A 24,802-nucleotide genomic window follows, 5' to 3' on the forward strand; every position below is an offset into this window, starting at 1 on the left:
AAAGAAACAAAAACACACAGGGAGAAAAATTAGGATATAAATCTCTCTTCAGAAAAAATGTATACCAAAAGACAAAAAATATTTTTCAAGAAAAAAAACCCATCAAAGTACAATTCTATATCCATTAAAAATGCTTTCAAAGAACACTGCATACTAAAGACATTTTAGGCCCCACCAAAACCAACAAAACAAAACAAAACAAAACAACCCTGAGAGAATTCACCAGATCTGCCCTGCAAGAAAAGCTTAAAAAAAAAAGGTTTTCAGATTGAAATTTAGATCTACAAAAAGCAATGAAAAAAATGAATCAGTGAAGGGCTACTTACACTAAGTGAAACAGGAGGAAATTGGGTGATCTCCTTCTACAGAGAAGTATTAAAAATGAGTGGATAAAACTGTCAAAAACAACCAATCGGGATACTTAAAACTGATCCAAATTAGGCAAATTAAACAATGTTTATTGCTAAGAAACTAGCTTTACATAAAAATGGCAGCAACTCTATGGCCTTCTCCACCTGGTGTTGTTAGAACACACCTGTCACTTGGTCAGTAAAAATTGTAGCTGTGTAAGTTCAAGGCTGATTGCAGCCAGAGTAGTGGACTCAATTCAGGATGTAGACATATGAAAACCTATGGCTTTGCTGGATAAAAGTGGCAGACGTGGTTCAAGAAGGATGGGGGAAAATCTATAGCTTTGCTAGCCCAAGGTTACAATTCTAGTTCATGACCACTGAGAGACCAGTCAGTTATTGAACTGAGAGATCCTGGAGATAAAAGAGCCATAGAGGGACTAAGATACAATCTTGACTGACACATAACCAAATGAATGCTAAACTGGGGAAGTGAAAACCAAAGGATACTGAGAACTGGTTGCAATCTTGGAATGTGTTCCTCAGCCCACCTACAGCTCAGCCGACTTCAAGCCTCATTTAAGACGTTGAGCTCAAACTGCCCAAATGATTATCTGGTCACGAAACTATGCAGACAGACAGATGAAGCCAGGCTTAAAAATAATAATAATAATAATAATAATAATAATAATAATAATAACTGAGCAGAAACATCAGACACTGCACAGTGAAAGGAAGATAAATTACACAGTTTAAGTCTAGGTAAGTTATGAAACAAAAAAATCAGAAAAAAAAAAAAAAAAAACCACATAAAGATGGCTAAAATATATTATCTAAAATTAAGTTTTCAGCCACAAATTACCAGACATGGGGTTATGGGAAGGAAAGAAATATACTGATACTGAGTAGAACCAGATGTTGGATTTAGCAAAGACTTCAAAGCAATTATAAATATATTCAAAGAATTAAAGGAAAAAGATAACAGTGAGACAACAAATAGGGAATTGCAATAGAAAAACTGAACCTACATAAAAGACCAAAATGGAAACTCTAGAATTAATATGCACAAACATTAAAATGAAAAATTAAATATCAGATTGCACAAACATTAAAACAAAAAATAAATTAGCTATCAACTATGAAATGGCATAAGAAGGAATCAATGAACTTCAAGATCAATGAAATTATCCAGTCCAAAGAACATAAAGGAAAAAGACTAAAGGGGCGCCTGGGTGGCTCAGTTGGTTGAGCGTCCGACTTCAGCTCAATCATGGTCTTGCAGTCTGTGAGTTCGAGCCCTGCATCAGGCTCTGTGCTGACAGCTCAGAGTCTGGAGCTTGCTTCGGATTCTGTCTCCCTCTCTTTCTGCCCCTCCCCTGCTCATGCTCTGTCTCTCTGTCAAAAATAAATAAACGTTAAAAAAATAAAAATAAAAAAAAAAAAGACTAAAAAAATGAACAAAGCATCAGCATTGGGGGGGGGCGGGGGACATCAAGCATTCCAGCATATAAATAATGGGACTCTCAAAGAAGATGCGAAAAAGGATCACAGAAAAGATATGAATAAATAATGGTTAGAAATTTCCCAAACCAGGGGCACCTGGGTGCCTCGTTTGTTGAGTTGGCTCAAGTCATGATCTCATGGTCCGTGAGTCTGAGCCCTACATCAGGCTCTGTGCTGATAGCTCAGAGCCTGGAGCCTGCTTCAAATGCTGTGTCTCCCTCTCTCTCTACCTCTTCCCCACTTGTGCTCTGTCTCTCTCTCAAAAATAAACGTTAAAAAAAAAATCCCCAAACTGATACTACAATAATACTACTCATAATAATCTAATCCAAGAAACTAAATAAAACCCAAGATAAACACAAAGAGAATTAAAACTAGACACATCTTGGTCACACTGCTAAAAAGCCAAAGAAAAAATGAAAATACTGAAAACATCAAGAAGAAATAACAGAAGGTAGTAGAATGAAATATTTAAAATGCCGGGGGGAAAAAAAAGTAAAATCAACCAAGAATTCTATACATGAAGACAAAACAGATACATTCCAGATAAAACTGAGAATTCATTGCTAGCAGAACAAGAAATATGCCTACCATGCAAACTCTCATCAAAAGAAAGCTGGAGAAGCTATCTTAATATTAAAGTAGATTCAGAGCAAGAAATATTATCTGAAACAAATATTATCTGAAGTAATGACAAAGGTGTCAAATCACTAGCAAGACATAATAATCCTAAATATGTTTGCACCTAATAATGAGATTCAAAATGCATGAAGTAAAACTCAAAAGAACTGAATGCGATAAATCCATAATTGTGGCTGGAGATTTCAATATTCCTTTCAGTAAGTGAAAGAAAATTAACAATAAAGAAGACTTAAAAATATATCTGGAAAATCTTAAGTATTTGGAAATTAACACATTTCCAAGTAATAATTCAAAGAAAAAATCGTTAAGAAAAACGAAAAAATAGTTTGAACTAACAGAAGTGAAAACACACGATATCAGTCTGCAGAGGAAGCTAGATCAGTATGCAGGGTGAAATTTGTAATTTTAAATGATTATTAGAAAAAAAATGGTCTAAAATCAATGATCTAAATTTTCATGCTTAGACTCTGGAAAAATAAGAGCCAACTAAGTCAAAAGTAGAAGAATGGGATTAATAAAGATAAAAAGGTAATCAATAAAATATGAAACAGACAATACAGAAAATCAATGCAACCAACCAATTTTATAGGAACAACTAGAACTCTCTTTTTGTTGACAGAAATGCAAAATGGTACAACCTCATTGGGAAGCTTATTTGGCAACTTCTTAAAAGTTAAACTTATACCTATCTTACATCCAGTCATTGTATTCCTATAAATTTACTCAAGAGAAATGCAAACAGTATGTCCACAAAAAGACTTTTCAGAAATATTCAGAGCAAGTTAATTTATACTAACCAAAACCTGGACACCCAAAGGTCCATCAATAATAGGCTTAAAACATACACAAACATATTCTGATCAATAAAAATTGAAATTAGTGAAACATACGTGTTTCAACAACATAAAGGAATCTCAATTATAATTGAGACAATGAAGCCTGAGAAAAAGACCATACAGTATTTGACTTTAAATTCTTGAACAGGCAAAACTAATCTATAACCACAGCAAGCAGATCGGTGGTCACTTGGGCCAGGGTAGGGGTAGAGTGACAGCAAAGGGATGTGGAAGAAACTGAAGTTGATAAAATCTGTATCCTGATTGGGATGGTGCTACTCTGAATACATTTGTCAAAAATCAAATACAGACAAAGTGGGTATGTTTTAGTATAAATTACACCTCATTCCTCTAAACTTCAGCCTCTTTATTTTTATAGAAGATAATACCTCTCTCCTAGAGATGTAAGGATCTAATAATACATAGAAAGTCCCTAGTGCAACGTCTAGCATGTGTAAGCATTGCATTCTCCGACAATTCTCTAAACATTTCCTGTTTATAAGAAACTCTCAAGCTTGCCATACAATTACAAGACAGCTGCTGTTAGAAAGTTCTTCTTCACTTGCAACTAAAATGTCTCCCTTTAATCTATGCACACTGATCCTAAGTACACATTCTCTAGAGCAGTGGTTCTCAAACTTAAGGGTACACCAGAATTCCCTGAATAGCTGATCCGATTCCCATAGTTGCTGATTCAGTAGATGTGGAATCAAAGTTGAGAGTCTATGTTTCTCAGTTCCCAGGTGATGCTGGTGCTGGTCCAGAGATTCTACTTTGAGAAGCACTGCTCCAGAGGAATAAAAATTATAAGACCACTCAGACTTCCTAAACATCAGAAGACAGTCACAATATTTTCACTTTTTGTTTTTCAAATTAAAAGTCCTAACTCTGCCAAACCTCACTTTCCCAGTTCTTTAGTTATAGTCAATATCCTTCCTAGCATGTAAGTGCCCCAAGGACAGGGACTGCTAACTGGGGCCTAACTAGTACCCCCAAAACAAACAAACACAAAAAGATCATCTTTCCTGACCTTAACAGTTTCCCATAAGCCTAAAACTGCTACATGTTTTTATATGTGTATAGCTGTGTCCATCAATTAAATACTTCCTGACTGATCACTACTACAAGAAGTCTCCCTGTTATCCTCACAGAGGTAATTTAACTTATTGGAACTTAAAATCTTTTATTTCACCCTTGTTGGTTTAGCTTTTGAGTCATGCTTCTGTTGCCCAAAATTAAAGAAACTATTCAGAGCCTGTCCTACAAATCTGTCAAGCAAACTCTTTGTTCCACGAACCAAATATCTAATGAAAAAATGTTCCAAAGGATAGGATCAATGACAGAAAAATACACTTGTTCAAAGAGTAATTTCTATACTAATATACCTTTGCTGTGAAACACATGATGCATATTCTTCAACAATCTCAAGTACAATGAAAACATTCTTATTTCTTAGTAGCCCACCTAATATGTGAATTACTGAAATAAAATTGGATTTCTATAGTCTCAACAGGAATGGTACCAACAATGTTCTTCACACTCAGGCTATTTTATTTCAAAATTAATCCTTATATTTCCTGGAAAAAAAAAAAAAAAAACAAAAAAAACCCACAATTCTTGACTGAGAGAAAATATGATTAAAGGTAATGACTTGCCAAGCAGAGTTATGTGCCTGTGGCCAAAAATGGTCATTTAGAGGATAGAAAACAATCTCTGCTTTTGTATGTATGTAGTAAATTTCTTCCAACAGATGAGAGAAAGGATGGAAAATGGGAAGACCAACACTGCATAGTTGAATAGCAAATTTTGAAAGTATATTAAACTCTAAAATCATGTTTCTGGACTCTGAAGTTTCTAAGTTGTGTCCTTTCAATAACTTCAACAGTATAAAAGAGCAATTATTTAAGTATAATAATTAATAATAGTTCACAGAAAAATTGCTACCAAAAAAAAAACACAAAACACCACAAATAAGGCATGGTTAAGTGAACTTAGTTTATTTTACCTGCAGCTCTTCCAATATAAAATGGATGTAAATGATGATACTGAGATATATTAGGAAGAATTAAGGATAGCTGTCAAGATGTCAAAACATCATGCCTTCCAATCCATCCTCCATGAACTTCTTATAAAGTGCCATAAATTTGGCTACAAATGCTTCCAAGTGATAAATGGCTTTGCTACCCAGCTGTAGACGATGTTCATAGTAAGCTGCCATCTGGGCCACTTCCCCTTTCAGCTGTCCATCACAATTATGTAAAAGTTCTGAGAGAAGGCCCTGAAAAAAAGATAACCAGTAATTTAAAAAGTAATCATTAAAAAAATAATAAGCTGAACAAGTTTTATTTCTCATTCAAAAAAGAAGCAAAACCTCAGTATGTTCTTTTTACTTGTGAAATCTCTTTTGTATGTTCTTTTATATGGTAGTTTTCATCCAAAAACAAAAAAATTGCATACCTTTTCCATAGTGTAAAATGTGGTAGCTATCAATCATATTCCAAATGCCAAATACTTAATGTATGAGGGTGCAAAGAGAGAAGTAAAAAGATGCTCACTGCAACGTTATTAGTTACAATAATAACGTGTAGCCAACCTGAAGTTCCACACAGCATCATATTCAAAAAACTATGATATAGTCCCATAATGAAATTCCATTCATCCACTAGAAAGGATAAAATCCATACTGTCATGAAGTATCAAACATGCTACATTATTTAAAAAAAACAAACCACAATGCAGAACATTGTGAAGCTTTGTGAAACTATACACACACAGCCATACATATGGGCATATTTCTACGTGACTAGAATACAGGTCTGTTGGAAGTGCTCACCCTTGTAGAAATGGATGGGTAGAACTCACTCTCTTTTATATTTGGCATAATTAGAATTTTTTCTTGTGAGTGTTGCCATATAACTTTAATAAATACAAACAGAACCCCCTGCATTCCCTAACATCTAAATCAGTCAACACACATGGCTTAGACCTACCAGACCAAACCTAAAGCTGTGCCTTACAAAATCTTACAAAGTCTAGACTCTACCTACTTCTTTAATGTCATTCCCTATGTGCACTAAACCTCACTCTCTGAAATACAGCTGACCCTTAAACAACGTGGGTTTGAACTGTGAGGGTCCACTTGTAAGCACATTTTTTTCAGTAAGTCCAGTAGCATAAATGTATTTTCCTTATGATTTTAATAAGTTTTTTCTCTAGCTTAGTTTATTGTAAGAATACAGTATATAACACATCTACATAATGTGTTAATCCAGTGTGTTATCAGTAAGGCCTCTGGACAGCAGTAGACTATTAGGAGTCAACTTTTGGGATAGTTAAAAGTAATACACAGATTTTCAACTATGCAGGAGGTCAGGGTCTTAATTACCACATCGTTCAAAGCTTCAAGGTTCAAAGGTTAACAGTACTTGTTCCCCAACTATTTACACGCTGCCTCTCTTTTAATCTTCCAAGTCTCAGTTTAAACACGCCTTCCTCACAGAAGCCACTGCTGACCTTCCACAGCCCACCTTCCATTATTACCATTTCACCTTCTTACTTCCTTTGTAGCACTTAAAACATTCTGAAATCCTTTTGCTTCTTGTTTCCCATTTCACCCCACTAAAATGTATATTTTCTGAAGGCAGGGCCTCCCAGGTCTTCCTCAACACTCCCCTAATGGTATCTGGCACACACAGGAAAGGTTCAATAAATACCTGTTGAATTAATGAGCTGGAGAGAAAGAAATGACAATGTGTCTCAGTACTGCAAAAGTCCAAATTTCATGGTTATGAATGGTTCAGGAACTGAAATCGGATTACCTTCATTATAATTTCAGGAGGAATACAATGAGTTAGAAGCTCATAAAGTCTTCCACGGACTTCAAGGAGCCTATATAAAACAAGATAATTAATACTTTGTAATGAAAATAAGACACAATTTTTTCAAGAACATACTGTGCTGTTTTAGTTTATGAATTAATTCCCATACATTTTGTTAAATGGCTTATCATACTTAAGATACACATTTAAGCTTTTCCTAATTTCAGTTCATGTTTCTAAAAGAAAATGTTCAGAACTCATTTAAAGTCAGACATTTATATTGAGTTATTAATTACATCAAAATACCATGAAAGTGCCAGATAAAAATTAAGACTTCAGGAAGAGTGAGGGTTGACATTATTCACACTGCATTTCAACCTACTTTCATGACATATCATGGGAATATGTTTATTTTTCCTCCAGATAGATACCTCGGACATCTAGAAAATGGTCATGAAAAGATAAGACAATCACTAGTTAATTATACAAGAAAAGAGCATACAAGCATGATTCTATATATCATTACATACTACCTCAACTGCAAAGTAAAAAAGCAGTATGGCAAGGAAACAAAGCGGTCCTGTCACAGAAAGGCAGTACAATAGGTCATAGGCAAGCACAGAATCAGACTAAGTGAATATGAATACTCCAACCTCTGAGCTCTTAATTTTCGGCCCTTCTCATAATAGTTCCAGGAAAGAAAGAATACATATGGCATTTTAAAATGGCAAGAAGGAAATGACAAAATTGTAAGTACACACAAAACAACTATCTTTCTCCATATATATACTTAGTACCCTAAAGGGTAAACATGTTTTAAAGCTTTTAGTAAAATATTAGTAAGATTTAGGAAGATATTAGTAAATATCACAGATGTTCCATATTTAGATCAGAGAAGTGACTCATCAAAGATTTTCTTTTGCAATACTAGAACACTTCCATTCAAAGCAAGTTTTCATCCTTTTTTTTTTTTTTTTTTTAAATTTACAACTAGGTTAGTTACCATACAGTGTAATAATGATTTCAGGAATAGAATTTAGTGATTCATCACTTACATATAACATCCAGTGCTCATCCCAAAAAGTGTCTTCCTTAATGCCTCTTGCCCATTTAGCCCATCCCCCGACCCAATACCCCAACAACTTTGTTCTCTGTATATGAGTCTCTGATGGTTTGTCTCCCTTGCTCTTTTTGTTATTTTTGCTTCCTTTCTGTTATGTTTACCTGTTTTGTATCTTCCACATATGAGTGAAGTCATATATTAAGCTTAGCATAATACACTCTAGTTCCATCCACATTGTTGCAAATGGCAAGATGTCATTCTTTTTGATCCCAAGTAATATTACATTATAGATATATACCACACTTCTTTATCCATTCAGTCAATAGACATATGGGCTTTTTCCATACTTTGGCTATTACCACCAGCACAGCACCCCTGTATCCTTCGAGACAGCGCTCCTGTGTCCTTTGGAGAAAGACCTAGTAGTACAACTGCTGGATCATAGGGTAGTTCTATTTTTAATTTTTTGAGGAAACTCCATACTGTTCCTTCAGAGTAACTGCATCAGTTTGCATTCCCACCAGCAGAGCAAAAGGATTCCTCTTTCTCCGCATCTTTGACAACTTCTGTTGTTGCCTGAGTTGTTAATTTTAGACATTCTGACAGGTATGAGGTGGTATCTCATTGTGTGGTTTTGATTTGTATTTCCCTGATGATGAGTGAGGTTGTGCATTTTTTCATGTTATGGGTCTGTTAGCCATCTGGATGTCTTCTGTGAAAAAGTGTCTATTCATGTCTTTTGCTCATTTCTTCACTGGATTATTTGGTGGGTGTTGATTTTGAGAAGTTCTTTACAGATTTTGGATACTAACCCTTTATCTGATATATCATTTGAAATATCTTCTCCCATTCCGTCAGTTGTCTTTTAGTTTTGCTAATTGTTTCCTTCACTGTGCAGAAGCTTTTTATCTTAATGAGATAAAGTTCAATAGTTCATTTTTGCTTTTGCTTCCCTTGCCTCCAGAGACATGTCAAGTAAGAAGTTGCTGCAGCCGAGGTCAAAGAGGTTGTTGCCAGCTTTTTCCCCTAGGATTTTGAGGGCTTCCTATGTTTAGGTATTTAATCCATTTTGAGTTTATTTTTGCGTATGGTGTAAGAAAGAGGTCCAGGTTCATTCTTCTGCATGTTGCTGTCCAGTTTTCCCAACACCATTTGCTGAAGAGATGAGTTTTTTTCCACTGGATGTTCTTTCCTGCTTTGTCAAAGACCAGTTGGCCATACATTTGTGTGTCCATTTCTGGGTTCTCTATTCTGTTCCATTGATCTATGTGTCTGTTTTGTGCCAGTACCCTACTGTCTTGATGATTACAGCTCTGTAATACAGCTTAAAGTCCAGAATTGTGATGCCTCCAGCTTTGGCTTTCTTTTTCAGAATTGCTTTCACTATTTGGGGTCTTTTCCGGATCCATACAAATTTTACGACTGTTCTAGCTCCGTGAAGAATGCTGGTGTTATTCTGATAGGGATGCATTGAATATGTAGACTGCTTTGGGTAGTGTCGACATTTTAACAGTATTTGCTCTTCTGATCCATGAGCGTGGAATGTTTTTCCATTTTTTTGTGTCTTCTTCAATTTCTTTCATAAGCTTTCTATAGTTTTCAGTGTATAGGTTTTTCACCTCTTTGGTTAGGTTTATTCCTGAATATTTTATGGTTTTTGGTGCAATTGTAAATGGGATCGCTTCCTTGATTTCTCTTTCTGCAGCTTCATTACTGGTGTACAGAAATGAAACTGATTCCTGTACGTTGACTTTATATCCTGAGACTTTGCTGAATTCATGTTTCAGTTCTAGCAGCTTTTTGGTGGAGTCTTTTGGGTTTTCCAAATAGATTATCATGTCATCTGTGAAAAGTGACAAGTTTGACTTCCTCCTTGCCATTTTGGGTGCCTTTTATTTCTTTGTATTGTCTAACTGCTGAGGCTAGGACTTCCAACGCTACTCTGAATAAGAGTGGTGACAGTGGACATCCTTGTCACATTCCTGACCTTAGAGGGTACACTCTCAGTTTTTCCCCACAGAGAATATTAGCAGTGGGTCTTTTTGTACATGGCTTTTAGAATCTTGACATATGATCCTTCTATCCCTACTTTCTTGAGACTTTTTATTAAGGAAGGAAGCTATATTTTGTCAAATGCTTTCTCTGCCTTTGAGAGGATCATGTGGTTCTTATCCTCTCTTTTATTAATGTGATGTATCACATTGATTTGCAGATATTGAACCAGCCCTGTATCCCTGAAAGAAATTCCACTTGATCATGAAGAATTCTTTTAATGTATTAGTGGATCCAGTTTGCTAGTATCTTGTTGAGAATTTTTGCACCTATGTTCATCAGGGAAATTGGTCTATAGTTCTCCTTTTTAGTGGGGTCTTTGTCTGGTTTTGGAATCAAAGTAATGCTGGCCTCATAGAATGAGTTTATAAGTTATCCTTCCATTTCTATTTTTTGGAACAGCTTCAAAAGAGCAGGTGGTAACACTTCTTTAAACGTTTGGTAGAATTACCCTGGAAAGCCATCCAGTCCTGGACTTCTGTTTGTTGGGAGATTTTTTGATTACGGATTCAATTTCTTCCAGATTTGTCCATTTCTTCCAGATTGCCCTATTGGCATGTAATTACTCATAATATTCTCTAATTATTATTTGTATTTCTGCAATGTTGGCTGTGATTTTTCCTCTTTCATTCTTGATTTTTATTTGGGTCCTTTCCTTTTTCTTTTTGATCAAACTAGCTAGGGATTTATCAATTTTCTTAATTATTTCTAAGAACCAGCTCCTGCTTTCATTGATCTGTTCTGCTTTTTTGATTTCAACAGCACTGACTTCAGCTCTAATGATTATTTCCTGTCTTCTGCTGGTTTGGGACTTATTTGCTGTTCTTTTTCCAGCTGTTTTAGGTGTAAGGTAAGGTTGTGTACTTGAGACCTCTCTTCCTTCTTTAGGAAGAACCGAATTGCTATATACTTCCCCCTTATGACTGCCTTGGCTGCATCCCAGAGGTTTTAGGCTGTCGTTTTCATTTTCACTGGCGTCCGTGTATTTTTTAATTTCCTCTTTAATTTCTTGGTTAACCCATTTAGTCATTAATAGGGTGTTCTTTCATCTCTAAGTATTCACGATCTTTCCAAATTTTTTCTTGTGGTTGATTTCAAGTTTCATAGCATTGTGGTCTGAAACTATGCAACGTATACTCGTGATCTTTTTGTATTTGTTGAGGGATGATTTGTGACCCAGTATGTGATCTATTCTGAGAATGTTCCATGGGCACTAGAGAAAATGTGTATTCTGCTGTTTTAGGATGAAATGATCCGAATACACCTGTGAAGTCCATCCAATCCAGTGTTTCATTCAAAGCCATTGTTTCTTTGATTTTCTGCTTAGATGAAATGTCCATCGCTGTAAGAAGGGTATGGAAGTCCCCTATTATAATGGTTATTATCATCAATGAGTTTATGTTTTGATTAATTGATTTATATATTTGGATGCTTCCACGTTGGGGGCATAAATATCTACAATTGTTAGATCTCTTTGGTGGACAGACCCCTTAATTATGATATAATGCCCTTCTGAATAATAATGCCCTCTTGTTACTGTCTTTATTTTAAAACCTAGTTTACTTAATATAACTATGGCTACATCAGCCTTCTTTTAGCCACAAACAGCATGATAGACGGTTCTCCAACCCCTTACTTTCAATCTGTAGATGTCTTAGGTCTAAAATGGGTCTCTTATAAGCAGCATATAGAGGAGTCTTGTTTTCTTATCCATTCTGATACCCTATGTCTTCTCATTGGAGCATTTAGTCCACTGACATTTAGAGTGAGTACTGAAAGATATTAATTTAGTGCTGTTGTATTGCCTGTAGAGTTGGGTGTTTCTAGTGATGTTCTCTGGTCCTTTCTAATCTTTGTTGCTTTTGGTCTTTTTTGTCTTGTTTCATCTTTTCTCCACTCAGAGTCCCCCCCTTAAAATTTCTTGCAAGGCTGGTTTAGTGGCCACGAACTCCTTTGGTTTCTGTTTGTCTGGGAAACTCACTATCTCTCTTTTTAATTTGAATGACAGCCTTGCTGGTTAAAGAATTCTTGGGGCGCCTGGGTGGCGCAGTCGGTTAAGCGTCCGACTTCAGCCAGGTCACGATCTCGCGGTCCGTGAGTTCGAGCCCCGCATCGGGCTCTGGGCTGATGGCTCAGAGCCTGGAGCCTGTTTCCGATTCTGTGTCTCCCTCTCTCTGCCCCTCCCCCGTTCATGCTCTGTCTCTCTCTGTCCCAAAAATAAATAAACGTTGAAAAAAAAAAAATTTAAAAAAGAATTCTTGGCTGCATATTTTTCCAGTTCAGCACACTGAATATATCCTGCCACTCCTTTCTGGCCTGCCAAGTTACTGTGGATAAATCTGCTGTGAACCCGATCTGTCTTCCTTTATAGGTTAAGGACTCTTTTTTCCCTTGCTGCTTTCATAATTCTTTCCTTGTCTGCGTATTTTGTGAATTTGACTATGAAATGCCTTGGTAATGGTCGGTTTTTGTTCAGTCTAATAGGAGTTCTCTGTGCTTCTTAGATTTGGATGTGTCTTTCCCCAGATTAGGAAAGTTTTCTACTATAATTTGCTCACATTAAACTTCTGCCCCTTTTTCTCTCTCTTCATCATCTAGGACTACTAAGATTTGGACATTATCTCTTTTTTAATAAGTCACTGAGTTCTCTAAGTCTTATATTGTTTCCTGTAGAACTGAAACTATGAAGCACTCTATAGTCCATACACTAAGCAGGTAGACAGACCTGTGTTGGACTTTTAGGGGATGTGCCTGGAGGGCACAGCTGGGCAGGGCTTGGTGAAAAGGCTCTGTTCTCCACTAGGTGGTGCTGCTTAGCTTACTGAGCTGGATCAGTGTGATCTGCGCGCACCGTTATGCATGTATGCGGGAGAGGTGGAAATGGCTTCACCCAGCTTTCTAGTCTGACAAAGGAACTTTGTGCTCTCACCAACCCACAATCAAGCACCTCTCCTTTGTCTTGGGCTTCCATCCACTCCCCACCTCCACCCTGTCCATGTCCAACCCATCAGCCTACCAGGCAGCATCTCCCTCCAGAGTTTTATCTCAGATGGGGTTCTGTTTCAAAACCCCACACTTCATAGACCCCTGCAGCTTAGACCCCTGCTGTCTCTCTGGGGGAGGCGCTCGCTGAGCAATGGCTGGGTGGTGAATTACCCCCAGAAAATGTTTGTGCAATCGCACAGTGGTAGAAGTTCAGAGATTATGGCAAATCCCAACACAGCGACAGTGCCTGGTTTCAACAGGCTCAGGTGTCTTTGTCTCAATAGCAAATGTGGGTGCTCTCAGGGGTCGACTGGGACCACTGCCTGTGGAGAGGCCATATGGCCTCTACCAAATGTTTTCCAAGAAGGGGAACCGCTTCTCCCTGTGTGGCACACGGACCCGTCAGACCCCGCTGCCTGCTCCTGCAGATTTGCCCTTTTTCCTCTCCAGAGCGCCACCAGGCATTGAGCTCCAGAATTTCCAACTCTGTGCTCCACTGTTTATAGAATCCTAATGGTATTGAGACCCTCTCCTTCCTTTCTGTCACTGGTTTTAGGGACCAGATTTCTTATTCAGTCACTTGTTAGTGTTTTCACTCTTTCTCTCTCTCCAGCTACTTTCAGGAGAGTGCTTTTCCTGCACTCTCCACCCCTCTTTCCTCTCTCCACAAAAACAGCTCCCTATCCTCTGTGGCTATTCTCTCCCCCAGTTCACTTCTCCACACAGTGTACCTGCTGAGTTCTGTGACTCAAGTTATGCATATTGTTGTGTTAATCCTCAGATCAATTTCCTAGGTATGCAAAATAGTTTGGTGCTGATACAGCTGCATTTCAGAGATAAGACAAACAGAACTTCGCCATCTTGCCTCATCCCCTCATCAAAGATTTCTTAAAAGTAGTTCAGACTCTTCTCCAGAGAGCCCAAGAGTATGAAGTTGTATCAAAATAAAATAAAGTGGGAAAAAAACCAGCATCTTTTGAACATCTGCTATGTGCAAGACACTGTAACAAATTATTTTACTTAAATCCTCACACTAGCTCTGAGTGGGGGCATTATCTCCCTTTTTTTAGATGAGAAAAAAAAAAGGCTGATAGTTTAAGTAACCTCACAAAGTTGACTATAGAAGAACCATGAATTAAGAACAGATCTGCCTTACTCTCCAATCCATACCCTTCCAATGTTTGCCAAAGTATTTAACTCTTTCCTCTGTATGAGACTGACTGCAGTATGCTATTTATACCTCACAACACCATTCTTTTACTGAAAAGAGAGGTTAGGCTTTCATTTAAACTCATGTCACTGAGGCAGAATTTTAATTCAAGTCTGATTCCAAAGGCCTTGATCCTTCTTGGACATATAGTATTATCTTTAAAAAAAGAAAAAAAAAAAAAAAAAGCAGGGGTGCCTGGGTGGCTCAGTCGGTTAAGCATCCAACTTCTTGGTTTCTAGTTTAGGTTCAGGTCATGATCTCACAGTTCATGGGTTCAAGCCCCACATCAGGCTCTGCATTGACAGTGTGGAGCCTGCTTGGGATTCTCTCTCTCTGCCTTCTCTCTCAAAAATAAATAAGTAAACATGAAAAAAAAAAAAGTAACCCTGATTATTAAAGAGTTAAGAAACAGATACAAATGACAGATGGTATTAAACCATTTTAGGGAATCTATACACCCAATCTGACATCAACAGTTGCATGCCCTATCAACAGAGTCAGCCAGGCACCCCAAAATTATTCTAATAATTATGCATATCATTTATTTCTAAAAAGTTAATTCAGGATGTTTTCCTCTACAACTGTTCTATGCTGTGTGCATTGTGTGCATGTTACATGCATCTTGTCTTAGTCTGAGTTAATTTCTAATATAACTTAGTTTCTTAAAAATGAATACATTCTACAATTTCTTTGTGTCATTATTTCTTGGGGATTGCAAGTGCTAAAGAGTACAAATTCTTCTGTCAGAGAAACATGGTATTATTGAACTGTCTCTGATTCTTAACTGAATGTCTGCAAGTAAGCAATAATCTCCCAAAACAGTTTTCTTACCTATAAAATAAAGATAATAATAATGCTTTTCCATGTAGGACTGCTCTATGAATTAAATGAGATGTCGCAGTGTAAGAACATTAATAATTGCTCACTAAAATTAGCTATCAAATTAGAAAACTATGACTCTTCTAAAATAAATCAAATAAGAATCAAGACTGTAAATATCACAGCAAGTCTAATGGGTCAAAAATGAGAAACAATTATTTGGTACTGTGTGGGCCAAAATACAGCCCTCCTAGTATTTTTGGTCAACCTGAAAGCTTTGAAATTCAAATTTCTTTTTTGTAGCACAACGAAATCAATTCCTACAACTGTCAGTCTAATCAGGAAATAACACCTCTTTTTAAAAAAGTGTATTTGTGAGCTGCCCAAACTTGTTTGGAAAATTGAAAGAGATAGCAGCTGCTAGAAGAATTAAGCAAAGCAATGATCAACTAAAGTCTTAAGAACAAACTAGTAATTATCAAATACTACAACATCTGTACCTAGCTCTCCTAAAATTAGGAAAGTTCTACAACTGCTACTACCAAGTTTTCGTCTTTAAAATCAGAAAACAAGAAAGTCATCTTCAATGCAGAAATATTTTACAAAAGTAAAAGTCTCCTAAAACATGTTTTGAATTTTATCTCTTTTAAGGCTGAGATTACTTCACTGCTTAGCAATATTTTACAAAATGGAATGCACACTTTTTCCTAAAGTTTTTTTTTCTGAAGAGACTACTTACAATGTTTGGCACTTCTTAAAAACTATTAAATTCTTCCATTAAAATAAATGAATTATAGGAATTCAAAGCAAACCCTGATGAAATACTAAGAACCCATTATGTATGACTATCCACGAATCTACATGGTGGCCAAAGAGTATATGTTATAATCCTTTTGAAGAATCTTTACAAAAATTAGAATTCATCAGATATATCACCCAAGAGGAGAAACAAGGTATATTTTTCTCACGATTATTTTCACATGAACCAACGAAGCTTAAACTTTAGCAGATGAACACAGTCCAGTGTGTTTCTTAAAGCAATCAACTACCCTCTCTTAAGTCCAGAGATGGTTTCTCAGGTCTGACAGGCCTGAAGAATAGGAGACCACATATCAACGAGCCTTAAAAACCTCTGGGCCTTAAAACTGCCACTCCTGACTTGGAGAAAAGTAGATGGCCCTTCTCAAAGTTGTCATAAATCAAACAATTAATGGCTGACATATTTTCAGTATGAGCCACTACTGAATAATAGACCCACAGAAGTAAATGAAAACAACTGTTCAACAAATATGTTATAAAACACTTCCTAAACACTGGTGGCATATACACAATATCGTTAACAGAGCTTATCATCATACTTGAGCACAGAGTTCATGTATGTTCTCAAACCATTATCACACAATCTTTTTTGCTCTTCATAGCAAAGGCACAGGTATTCCCGGCAGAGTAATAACAACAGTATCTTCGTTATACAAATGAAAAAGTTAAAACTCGTTAAAATGAAGTTACCTGCTCAAGAGCATAAAAATCAGTAGAGGTATGATTCATAGCCTGGTATCTTTCTAAGATATGATGCATCAATTACAATTATAATATTATTCTTTTCAATATTAGAAAATTAAGCACATTGAGTTATAAATTAAGTCATCTGAGATTCTGAAAGGAAAACTAAAACTTCCAAGATTTGTTTTAATTTATATGTAAGTTCCATATGCAAATGTCAATAGCTTAATAAAAGCCACATTACTACATACCACCTATTCTGAACCACTAAATTTCTAAAATTAAAATCCTATCTTTTCTTTGAAAGTTTAGTATTCATATTCAAGATTTAACTATAATTCTAAATGGCACTGGTGGTAGTATGAAACAGCTAATCCAAAACTCAGACTATCTGTTCTATTTCTATGATCAAACTTTTATGGTCATTTTTGAGACTACTTACCTTTGTGGAGTCTGCTGACTGACAATAGCATTAGCAGTCTCCCTCAGATACACCTCCCAATCTGTTTCAGGGATTTCTTGATCTGCAGTAAAAGGATATCTACATGATAAAAAGAGAACACAATAAATTATATGGAAGCTTGTGCCCCAAAATGTTTCCTGTGGTCACTGCCCCTTTCACTCACTGTTGCACTCTGCAGGCTTCACACATAAGTAGGGCTTTTCGAAGATTCCTGCAGGACTTCTCTGCAAGTCTATGAGCCAGTTGTGAAGGAAGATTCAGACCTTCCTTCTTACACACAGTAGATAACACGTGACAAATCTACAAAAAAGACAATTAACAAAAACGGGCAATCTATCAGCACACTGAAGCAATTTCTGTTGATAACACCTTTATAGACCCTTGTTATTTATTTTTGTCACTCCCAACCCTAACCCACAGGCTCCTTTAGCAGAAAGCCAGGGGTCAGTCAAGTTGTCAGGAAGAGGCAGCAACTGGTCCTGCCAACTACAGAAAGAGCTGGGTGTGTGGGGGGGGGAGGGGGAGGGTGCTGTGAAAAAACACACAAGGCCCCAGGTCTTTGACAAGGACACCGATCAGAGGGCTGCCAAGTAGAGTCTCATAGGCTGAATTCTGCGTGACTCGGGGGGTATTACTTGCATGCCCTAAGAAGCGAATAGTGCCCACAGGAGTGGTGTAACCTGGTGGTCCCTTTTAACTATATTACTCTCAAAATTTTTATAAGTGAAACTTCTAATAAAGTTACTTCACCACTTTGCAACTAACACAAGGTGACATATTATCCCTACTTTGCATAAAATCACCCCAAATCTATTAACAGCAAGAAAGCTGCTTATTGTGAGAAATTTCCATTTTTACTTTATAAGTGTTAAGAAAAGAAATCTATCTCAAGTCTCCTCCAAAGCCAATTGAATCAGCTTGAGGTAGAATAACTAAATAACTAGAATAACTAAATAACTAGCCCTTAACTAGTTTAGTGAAATTCATACCTACTTAAGGTAAAGAAAATGACTTAAAAGGAAGAACTTCTTAAATATTGATGGCATATACGCAATATTATTCTTAATAAGAGTTTATAATCATGTTTTCTATGTATTGGTGATATCTGGTATTTACTACCATACATATTCATTTATATATCTACTACAGGTTAGTATCCAGGCCATAGCTGTTCCTGAATCACTAATACATTCACTATGTTTTTACAAAACAAACTTGACAAAGATATACACACAGTACTCAGAGAATCTGAAATGAATGACTTCTGAAAAGTTTCACTTGACTTACATCTTCAATGCTGGGAGCAGGCACACGAACCGCCAGGCACCTACTACGAATAGGTGGTATCACTTTAGATGTAGAATTGCAACACAAGATCAATCTGCAAGTGGACATATACTTTTCCATGGTTCTACGCAAAGCATGTTGAGCGTCTTTGGTGAGTTTGTCAACCTCTGTCAGTAATACCACTAGTCAAGGAGAAAGAAAACAAATTTTAACTTGAGAATCTATCTCCTTCTCTTCCTTCTCGTTATTTGGAGTGAAATTCTAAATAAGAAATCTGATATACTACTCTTCCCTTTGGCAAGGACATATAAAAGTCTCAGGTATGGTGAGAATAATTTATTTTATTTATTTATTTTTAAGTTTATTTTGAGAGAGAGGCAGACTTCATAAACGCAGAAGGGCATAGAGAGAGGGAGAGACTCCCAAGAAGGCTCTGCACTGACGCAGGGCTCAATCCCACAAACTGTGAGATCATGACCTGAGCTGAAATCAAGAATCAGGAGCTAACAGCATGGAATCTACTTGGAATCCTCTCTCCCTCTCCCTCTGCTCCTCCCTTGCTTGTGCTCACTGTCTCTCAAAATAAAAAAATAAACATTTAAAGAAAAGATGTTAAAAGAAAATTCCAATCACAGTTAAGAAACACTAGGCTAAAATGAAGTTAAAGATGTTACTTTTTTGTAGAATTCACTGCAGTCTTTATTATATTTATATGAACCAAAACTCACCAAGACAGAGAGGTGCTCGGCTGTACTTCCCCAAAATATTTTATCTCAGAAGCACATTTCTGGGGAACACTTTAAATCTTATCATGCCTAAGAATATACTTTGGAAAATACTGACGCAAGAAACACAGCCAAAAAGAATAAAGACAGCTGGTCACATGTACTATGAGATTCCACCGAGCCATAATAAAGGATTGACTTTAACGTGTTTCAGGAATACTATATAGCTAGAACTGAATGCCAACTATTTATTGTATTTTTCATCATATTAAGTTATTTCTAGAAGATGGCAGTGTAGATTTGAATCTCTCCCACAAAAGTAGAAAGATTCCAAGACCAAAGACTCATGGACAACATTTATATCAAAACAAAGTGATAGGTTTTACCTAAGAACTCCCTAATATGAGCAAGTGAGAACAAGCAACTATGTGTGGGAGGGTGGCAAGAATGTACCATGTTTCTGACAGCCTTTGGTACAGAACCCAAATCCAGGTACCTGTAAGAACACACTGTGAAGTATAATGGGACAATTTGAGAACAGCACCCACAGGGTTCAATTTATGGGTTAAAGCAAAGGAACCTGGATGCAACAAGGTTTGACAACAACAGAACACTGAAAACAAAATGAAGCTCCCTCCCAAGACAATCCTTCACAGTGAGGAGAAATTCTAGAGATAGAATCCAAATGGAATAGGACAGGAAAAATAGAAACAAGGAGACTGATCCCAAAATCTAACAAATAGCACCTAACATAAAGTACTACAGACCAAATGATACAAAAATAAGTCCTTGGTAGGCAGAAAACAGCAGCATATTTTAAAAATTAACACATCATGACCAAGTGAGGTTTACTCTAGAAATAGAAAGCAATTTCACTAGAAGAGCCAATAATATAATCTACTTGACCAACAGAGCTAAAAAGAAAAATCTTAATACCACATTCACAGATGCAGAAACAGCATTTGAAAAAATTTAATACACATTCACATTAGGAACACTCAATAAAATACAAACTGATGCTTACTTTCTTATTTCTTACTATGATCAAATAGATACAGGGACGCCTGAGTGGCTCAGTCGGGTAAGTGTCCAATTCTTGATTTCGGCCCAAGTCATGATCTCATGGTTCGTGAGTTAGAGCCCTACGTTGGGCTCTGTGCTTACAGTGAGGAGCCGGCTTGGGATCCTTCCTCTTCTCTTTCTGCCCCTCCTCCACTCGAGTATGCGTGTGCACATGCATGAGTGTGCTCTCTCCCTTTCTCTCCCTCTCAAAAATAAATAAATAAGCTTAAAAAAAAAATAGATACACCTCAGGCCAAAATCCAGCAACTAAATGGGGAAACCCTAAGGCTCTCCTTCCAAAGTCATGACAAGGATGTCCACCATCTTTAGTACTATTAAACACTATACTGGAGGTATTGGTAAACATAATTAGATAAGAAAGAATGTTGAAAGCCATACAAATTGGAAAGGGAAAAAATTATCTCTATTCAGAGATGATATAAATATATATCTGAAAACTCAAACCATGGAAAGGCTATTACAAACAATACAACAATGAATATAGTAAAACATAAAATTAAGATATAAACATCATAGCTATCACATATAACAAAAGTTAGAAAACGTAAGACTCCATTTACAGTAGCAAAAAATAGATAAATGTAAATTTATTCTGAAATACAGTGAACTAAGGAAGATAAAAACCAGCTGAAATATGCATAGGCAATTCACAAAACAGTAAAATGAGCAACAAACAAAAGAAAAAAATTATCATACTAACTTAAAGAAAAAACAAACACAATTTATTTTCTCCATTCAAACTGATAAAGATTAAAAATAATTGACCACAATGGTGATAAATGTCAAGGAATAATGGCACTCCCAAACACTTCAGATGGTAGTATAAATCGACCTTTTGAATGAAGAATTTAGCAAAATGTATCAAAGGCATTAAATTCTGGCATATTTATTATCACAAAATCTTCTATGAGAATGTACACATACATGTGCATACAGGTAATACCGGAAGGTAATGACAAAAATGTTAACAGTAATTGTCTCTGGATAGCAAAATCATACCTGATTTTGTTTAATATTTGATAATAAACATGTAATTTTGGTCCTAGGAACAGTTATGCTTTTTTTTTAAACGTTTATTTTTGAGAAAGAGAAAGACAGAGTGTGAGCAGGGGAGGGGCAAAGAGAGAAGGAGACACAGAATCTGAAGCAGGCTCCAGGCTCTGAACTGTCAGCACAGAGCCCGACGCGGGGCTCAAACTAATGAACTGCGAGATCATGACCTGAGCCGAAGTCAGACGCTTAACCAATTGAGCCACCCAGGTGCCCCAGAATAGTTCTGCTTAAATCATATTATTTCTTATTTTAAATAAAGTGTTTTCATTACTCATCTAGTTCTAAAATAACAAATGAGTGGCATAAATTGTCCTCTTTCCACCAAAATTCAATTCCATTAGGCTACAACCTCCCATGAGCAGAGATCATGCCTGTCTTACTCACTTTTACGTCCAAAACTAAGAGAACATCAATGCTCAGCATAGAACAGGTTAATAAATATTCGCTACATAGATGGAATTTATGTTTCCCCACTACATTTTCCCTTATACTCACTATGTACCAGGTCAGTGTTCACCTTAAAAGAAATATGTTTATCACATACCTTTAAAATCTCTTTGAGAGTTTGTTTCAAGTTGCTGTGATTGTGCCACTGTTTTCAACATCTCTTGAATTACTACCCGGTCACTATTTCCAGCATCACTATATAATACAAAAATAATGGTAAATATAGACTTAGGTATTTAGAAAGTATTATCCCTTTAATCTGTTATTATAAGAAAAACATTGAAGATTTTAAGTGGTTAAAATATTTATCAAAATTATTCACACCTAATTACATTCACAAAACTTTCAAAGTGAAATAGTTCAGGGTCATTAAAATAACAATATTCCAATATTCAATTACAATATGATAGATAACACTGAAAACGGTAAACGTGCTTATATTAAGTTTATTGTTACTTAAAAAAAAGAGCAACAACTGGGGCATCTAGGTGGCTCAGTGGGTTGTGTGTCCAACTTCAGCTCAGGTCATGATCTCACGGTTCACAAGTTCAATCCCCGTGCTGACAGCTCAGAACCTAGAGCCTGCTGCAGATTGTCTCTTTCTCTCTCTCTCTCTGTCCCTCCGCCACTCGTGCTCTGTCTCCCTCTCAAAAATAAACATTAAAAAACAAAAAGCAATAACTAATACCTAAGTTTATCAAATACTTTAATACTTCTGTACCGACTATAGTTAGTATCTAGTTACAGCTAATTTCTCAATCATCTGTAGTCACCCAAAATGTAAAAATAACTCTGAAACAAAAATTTAACCTCCATGCCTCTTCTCCACCCAAATAGTAAAGGTCTGAGAGAGAACAAGCTTAGACAAGTCTGCTCCCAGCACTAGCATGGAGCTGATTTAGAGTCCTGGCAAGATGATGACACAAGCAAATGGAATTTAAGATAGTCAGAACTCTGTAAACTACTGACTTATGATAAGCATTATCTGTCATTTACACCTACATTATTGCTTTAGCACCTAAGTCCTGCACCTCACAAACCAACATAAAGTCACCTAGTTAATTTAGGCTGTCAATTTCAAACACGTGAAAAACAATCAGCTCAATCTCTAATGGACTACTCTTGCCACAGAAGAACTCAAGATGAGAAACAGGGCAAAAAAATCAGCTTTAGTTTATTTTCCCAAACAGCCATCAAATCTTTCTTAATTCACTAATATTGTATCAATATGCCTCAAGTGTCTCTTATGATCATTTCCTAGTCAAGAATCAAAAACACTTCCCTCTGTCTATGAAATTACCATTTTTCCCTACTTTTCTAATCAGACCCTTTCTCACCAGTCATATCTCTTAATTTTCTTGGACACATATAAGGAAAGTAATAATGCCTAAGCTGTTTTGAAAACTACATATAATTATCCATGTAAAGTAACAGTGCCTGTTACTGAATACATATTAGCTTATAACTATATTCCTCCTGCTCCATTCAATCTTGATATAGATGTTCATCCTCATCTCTGTGCCACTGCCCAAAAAGGTTGCCTTTGCCTGAAGATGTCCTTGATTTTCTTCTCCTTCAAGAACATACCAGGCCCCAGACAAAACTGAAGCTTTACTCAACTTTGCTCCCAAGACAATCACTTCTACACTATTAAGCAGTACTACACTGCCATGGCATGAGTTTTCAATGTGTCTCCGAACAGGAGCCTAATCTTTGATTAAGTCATGATAAATAATATAGACATTGGTTGGTGGACTATGATAACACACTTTAATCAAGAAACTGAAACAAAGGAGAGGCAAAAAAAAAAAAAAAAAAAAAAAAAAGATTTGGTAATCCAAAATATATCCTGAAATATTCACTCCAGACATTACAAACTTTTTAGCCATACTTTATTTTGCTATCAGTTCTGCTTGAGCCAACAGAACAAAAATTTAATGACTATGAAATGTACTTTGTATAAAACACTGAGTTCTATAGAGCAAGAAAACTTAATTATTAAACTTATTTGACTCAGAAGTCAGAGAAAAGGGGAAATGGAAAGGTTCTAGTCTCCCTATTTCACAGTGGGCATCTTTACTTTTACCTATTGTACATATGGTGTTTCCACACATGATTCTATTTCAAGAATGGGTTTAACTCTTAAAAAAAAAAAAAAAAAGAAGACTTGTTTCTATATAGTAGAAACCTACCTGGGATTAACTTCAAGGTGATAATTGCTCGCAATAGTGCTAATTTCAATTTTCTTTTTAGATGGAGTCTGTGGACAAAGAAAATAAATGTTCTGAATGTGTAATTACTGGCTATTTCTCCTCTTTTCTCTGTTTCACTGTTTGTTTTCAAAACAATTTATTCTTCATAAAAAAAAAACTTCAGATAAACAGCAAGAATATTTTAACTCCATTAACCCCATTTTTTTCTCTATGTGCAGATGAACGTATTTCTATATAAATTGGGTCATATCACACATCCTGTTTTCTACTTTTCCCTCTATCTCCAGAAATCTACAAACCATCTCATTATGAATGATCATCCCTGTAAACAGTCTGCATATGTCCTTGCATAGACTTTTCCATAACACACAAAAATAAACACATATTTATATATATATATATATATTTAATATATTTCTATAGAGTGTGTTTCTTGTAAAAAAGTTATAAAAAAAAGAGTCAATCATACCCATTTCTCTGTATTTTACTTTTCCTAGTTAACAATGCATCTACACAATTCCCCTCAGATACTGGTGTAGATTAGTTGCATATGACCTATAACATGGATGTCCCAAAGCCAATCATACTGATGGGCATTTTGCTTCTTGCTTTTTGACATCCCAAACTATCCCACAATTATCATCCTTCTCCATACATCTATCATGTACTGACTTCATTTCTATGCAATAGATTCCCAATAAAGGATTTGCTGGATTGAAGGGGACACATTTTCTAAATTTTTATGTGTAT

The 24,802-nt window shown here is 36.2% G+C and overlaps 1 protein-coding gene across 4 annotated transcripts in view; it reads right to left on the reverse strand.

Annotated features, from left to right (window-relative positions):
* The window catches only part of RFC3 (replication factor C subunit 3), a 205,935-nt gene that overhangs the window by 175,842 nt on the left and 5,291 nt on the right, over positions 1–24,802 (reverse strand). For 2 of the 4 annotated variants that reach the window (XM_086713792.1, XM_086713788.1), the window contains exons 3-9: positions 24,032–24,099; positions 21,937–22,034; positions 18,532–18,713; positions 17,408–17,544; positions 17,224–17,322; positions 7,150–7,219; positions 5,337–5,609 (exon numbers count right to left, since the gene is read on the reverse strand). In XM_086713792.1, coding sequence (XP_086569918.1) covers positions 5,418–5,609; positions 7,150–7,219; positions 17,224–17,322; positions 17,408–17,544; positions 18,532–18,713; positions 21,937–22,034; positions 24,032–24,099 — 846 coding nt within the window. In that variant the 3' untranslated portion in view covers positions 5,337–5,417. Of the gene's footprint in view, positions 1–5,307; positions 5,610–7,044; positions 7,061–7,149; positions 7,220–17,223; positions 17,323–17,407; positions 17,545–18,531; positions 18,714–21,936; positions 22,035–24,031; positions 24,100–24,802 lie in introns of those variants that run through there. The other 2 variants (XM_086713799.1, XM_025924320.2) reach the window with 2 other exon arrangements.

Source organism: Puma concolor, chromosome A1 (genome assembly GCF_028749965.1).
Source record: "Puma concolor isolate L17-30 chromosome A1, mPumCon1.1.hap2, whole genome shotgun sequence".
In the NCBI taxonomy this organism is placed as follows: domain Eukaryota; kingdom Metazoa; phylum Chordata; class Mammalia; order Carnivora; family Felidae; genus Puma; species Puma concolor.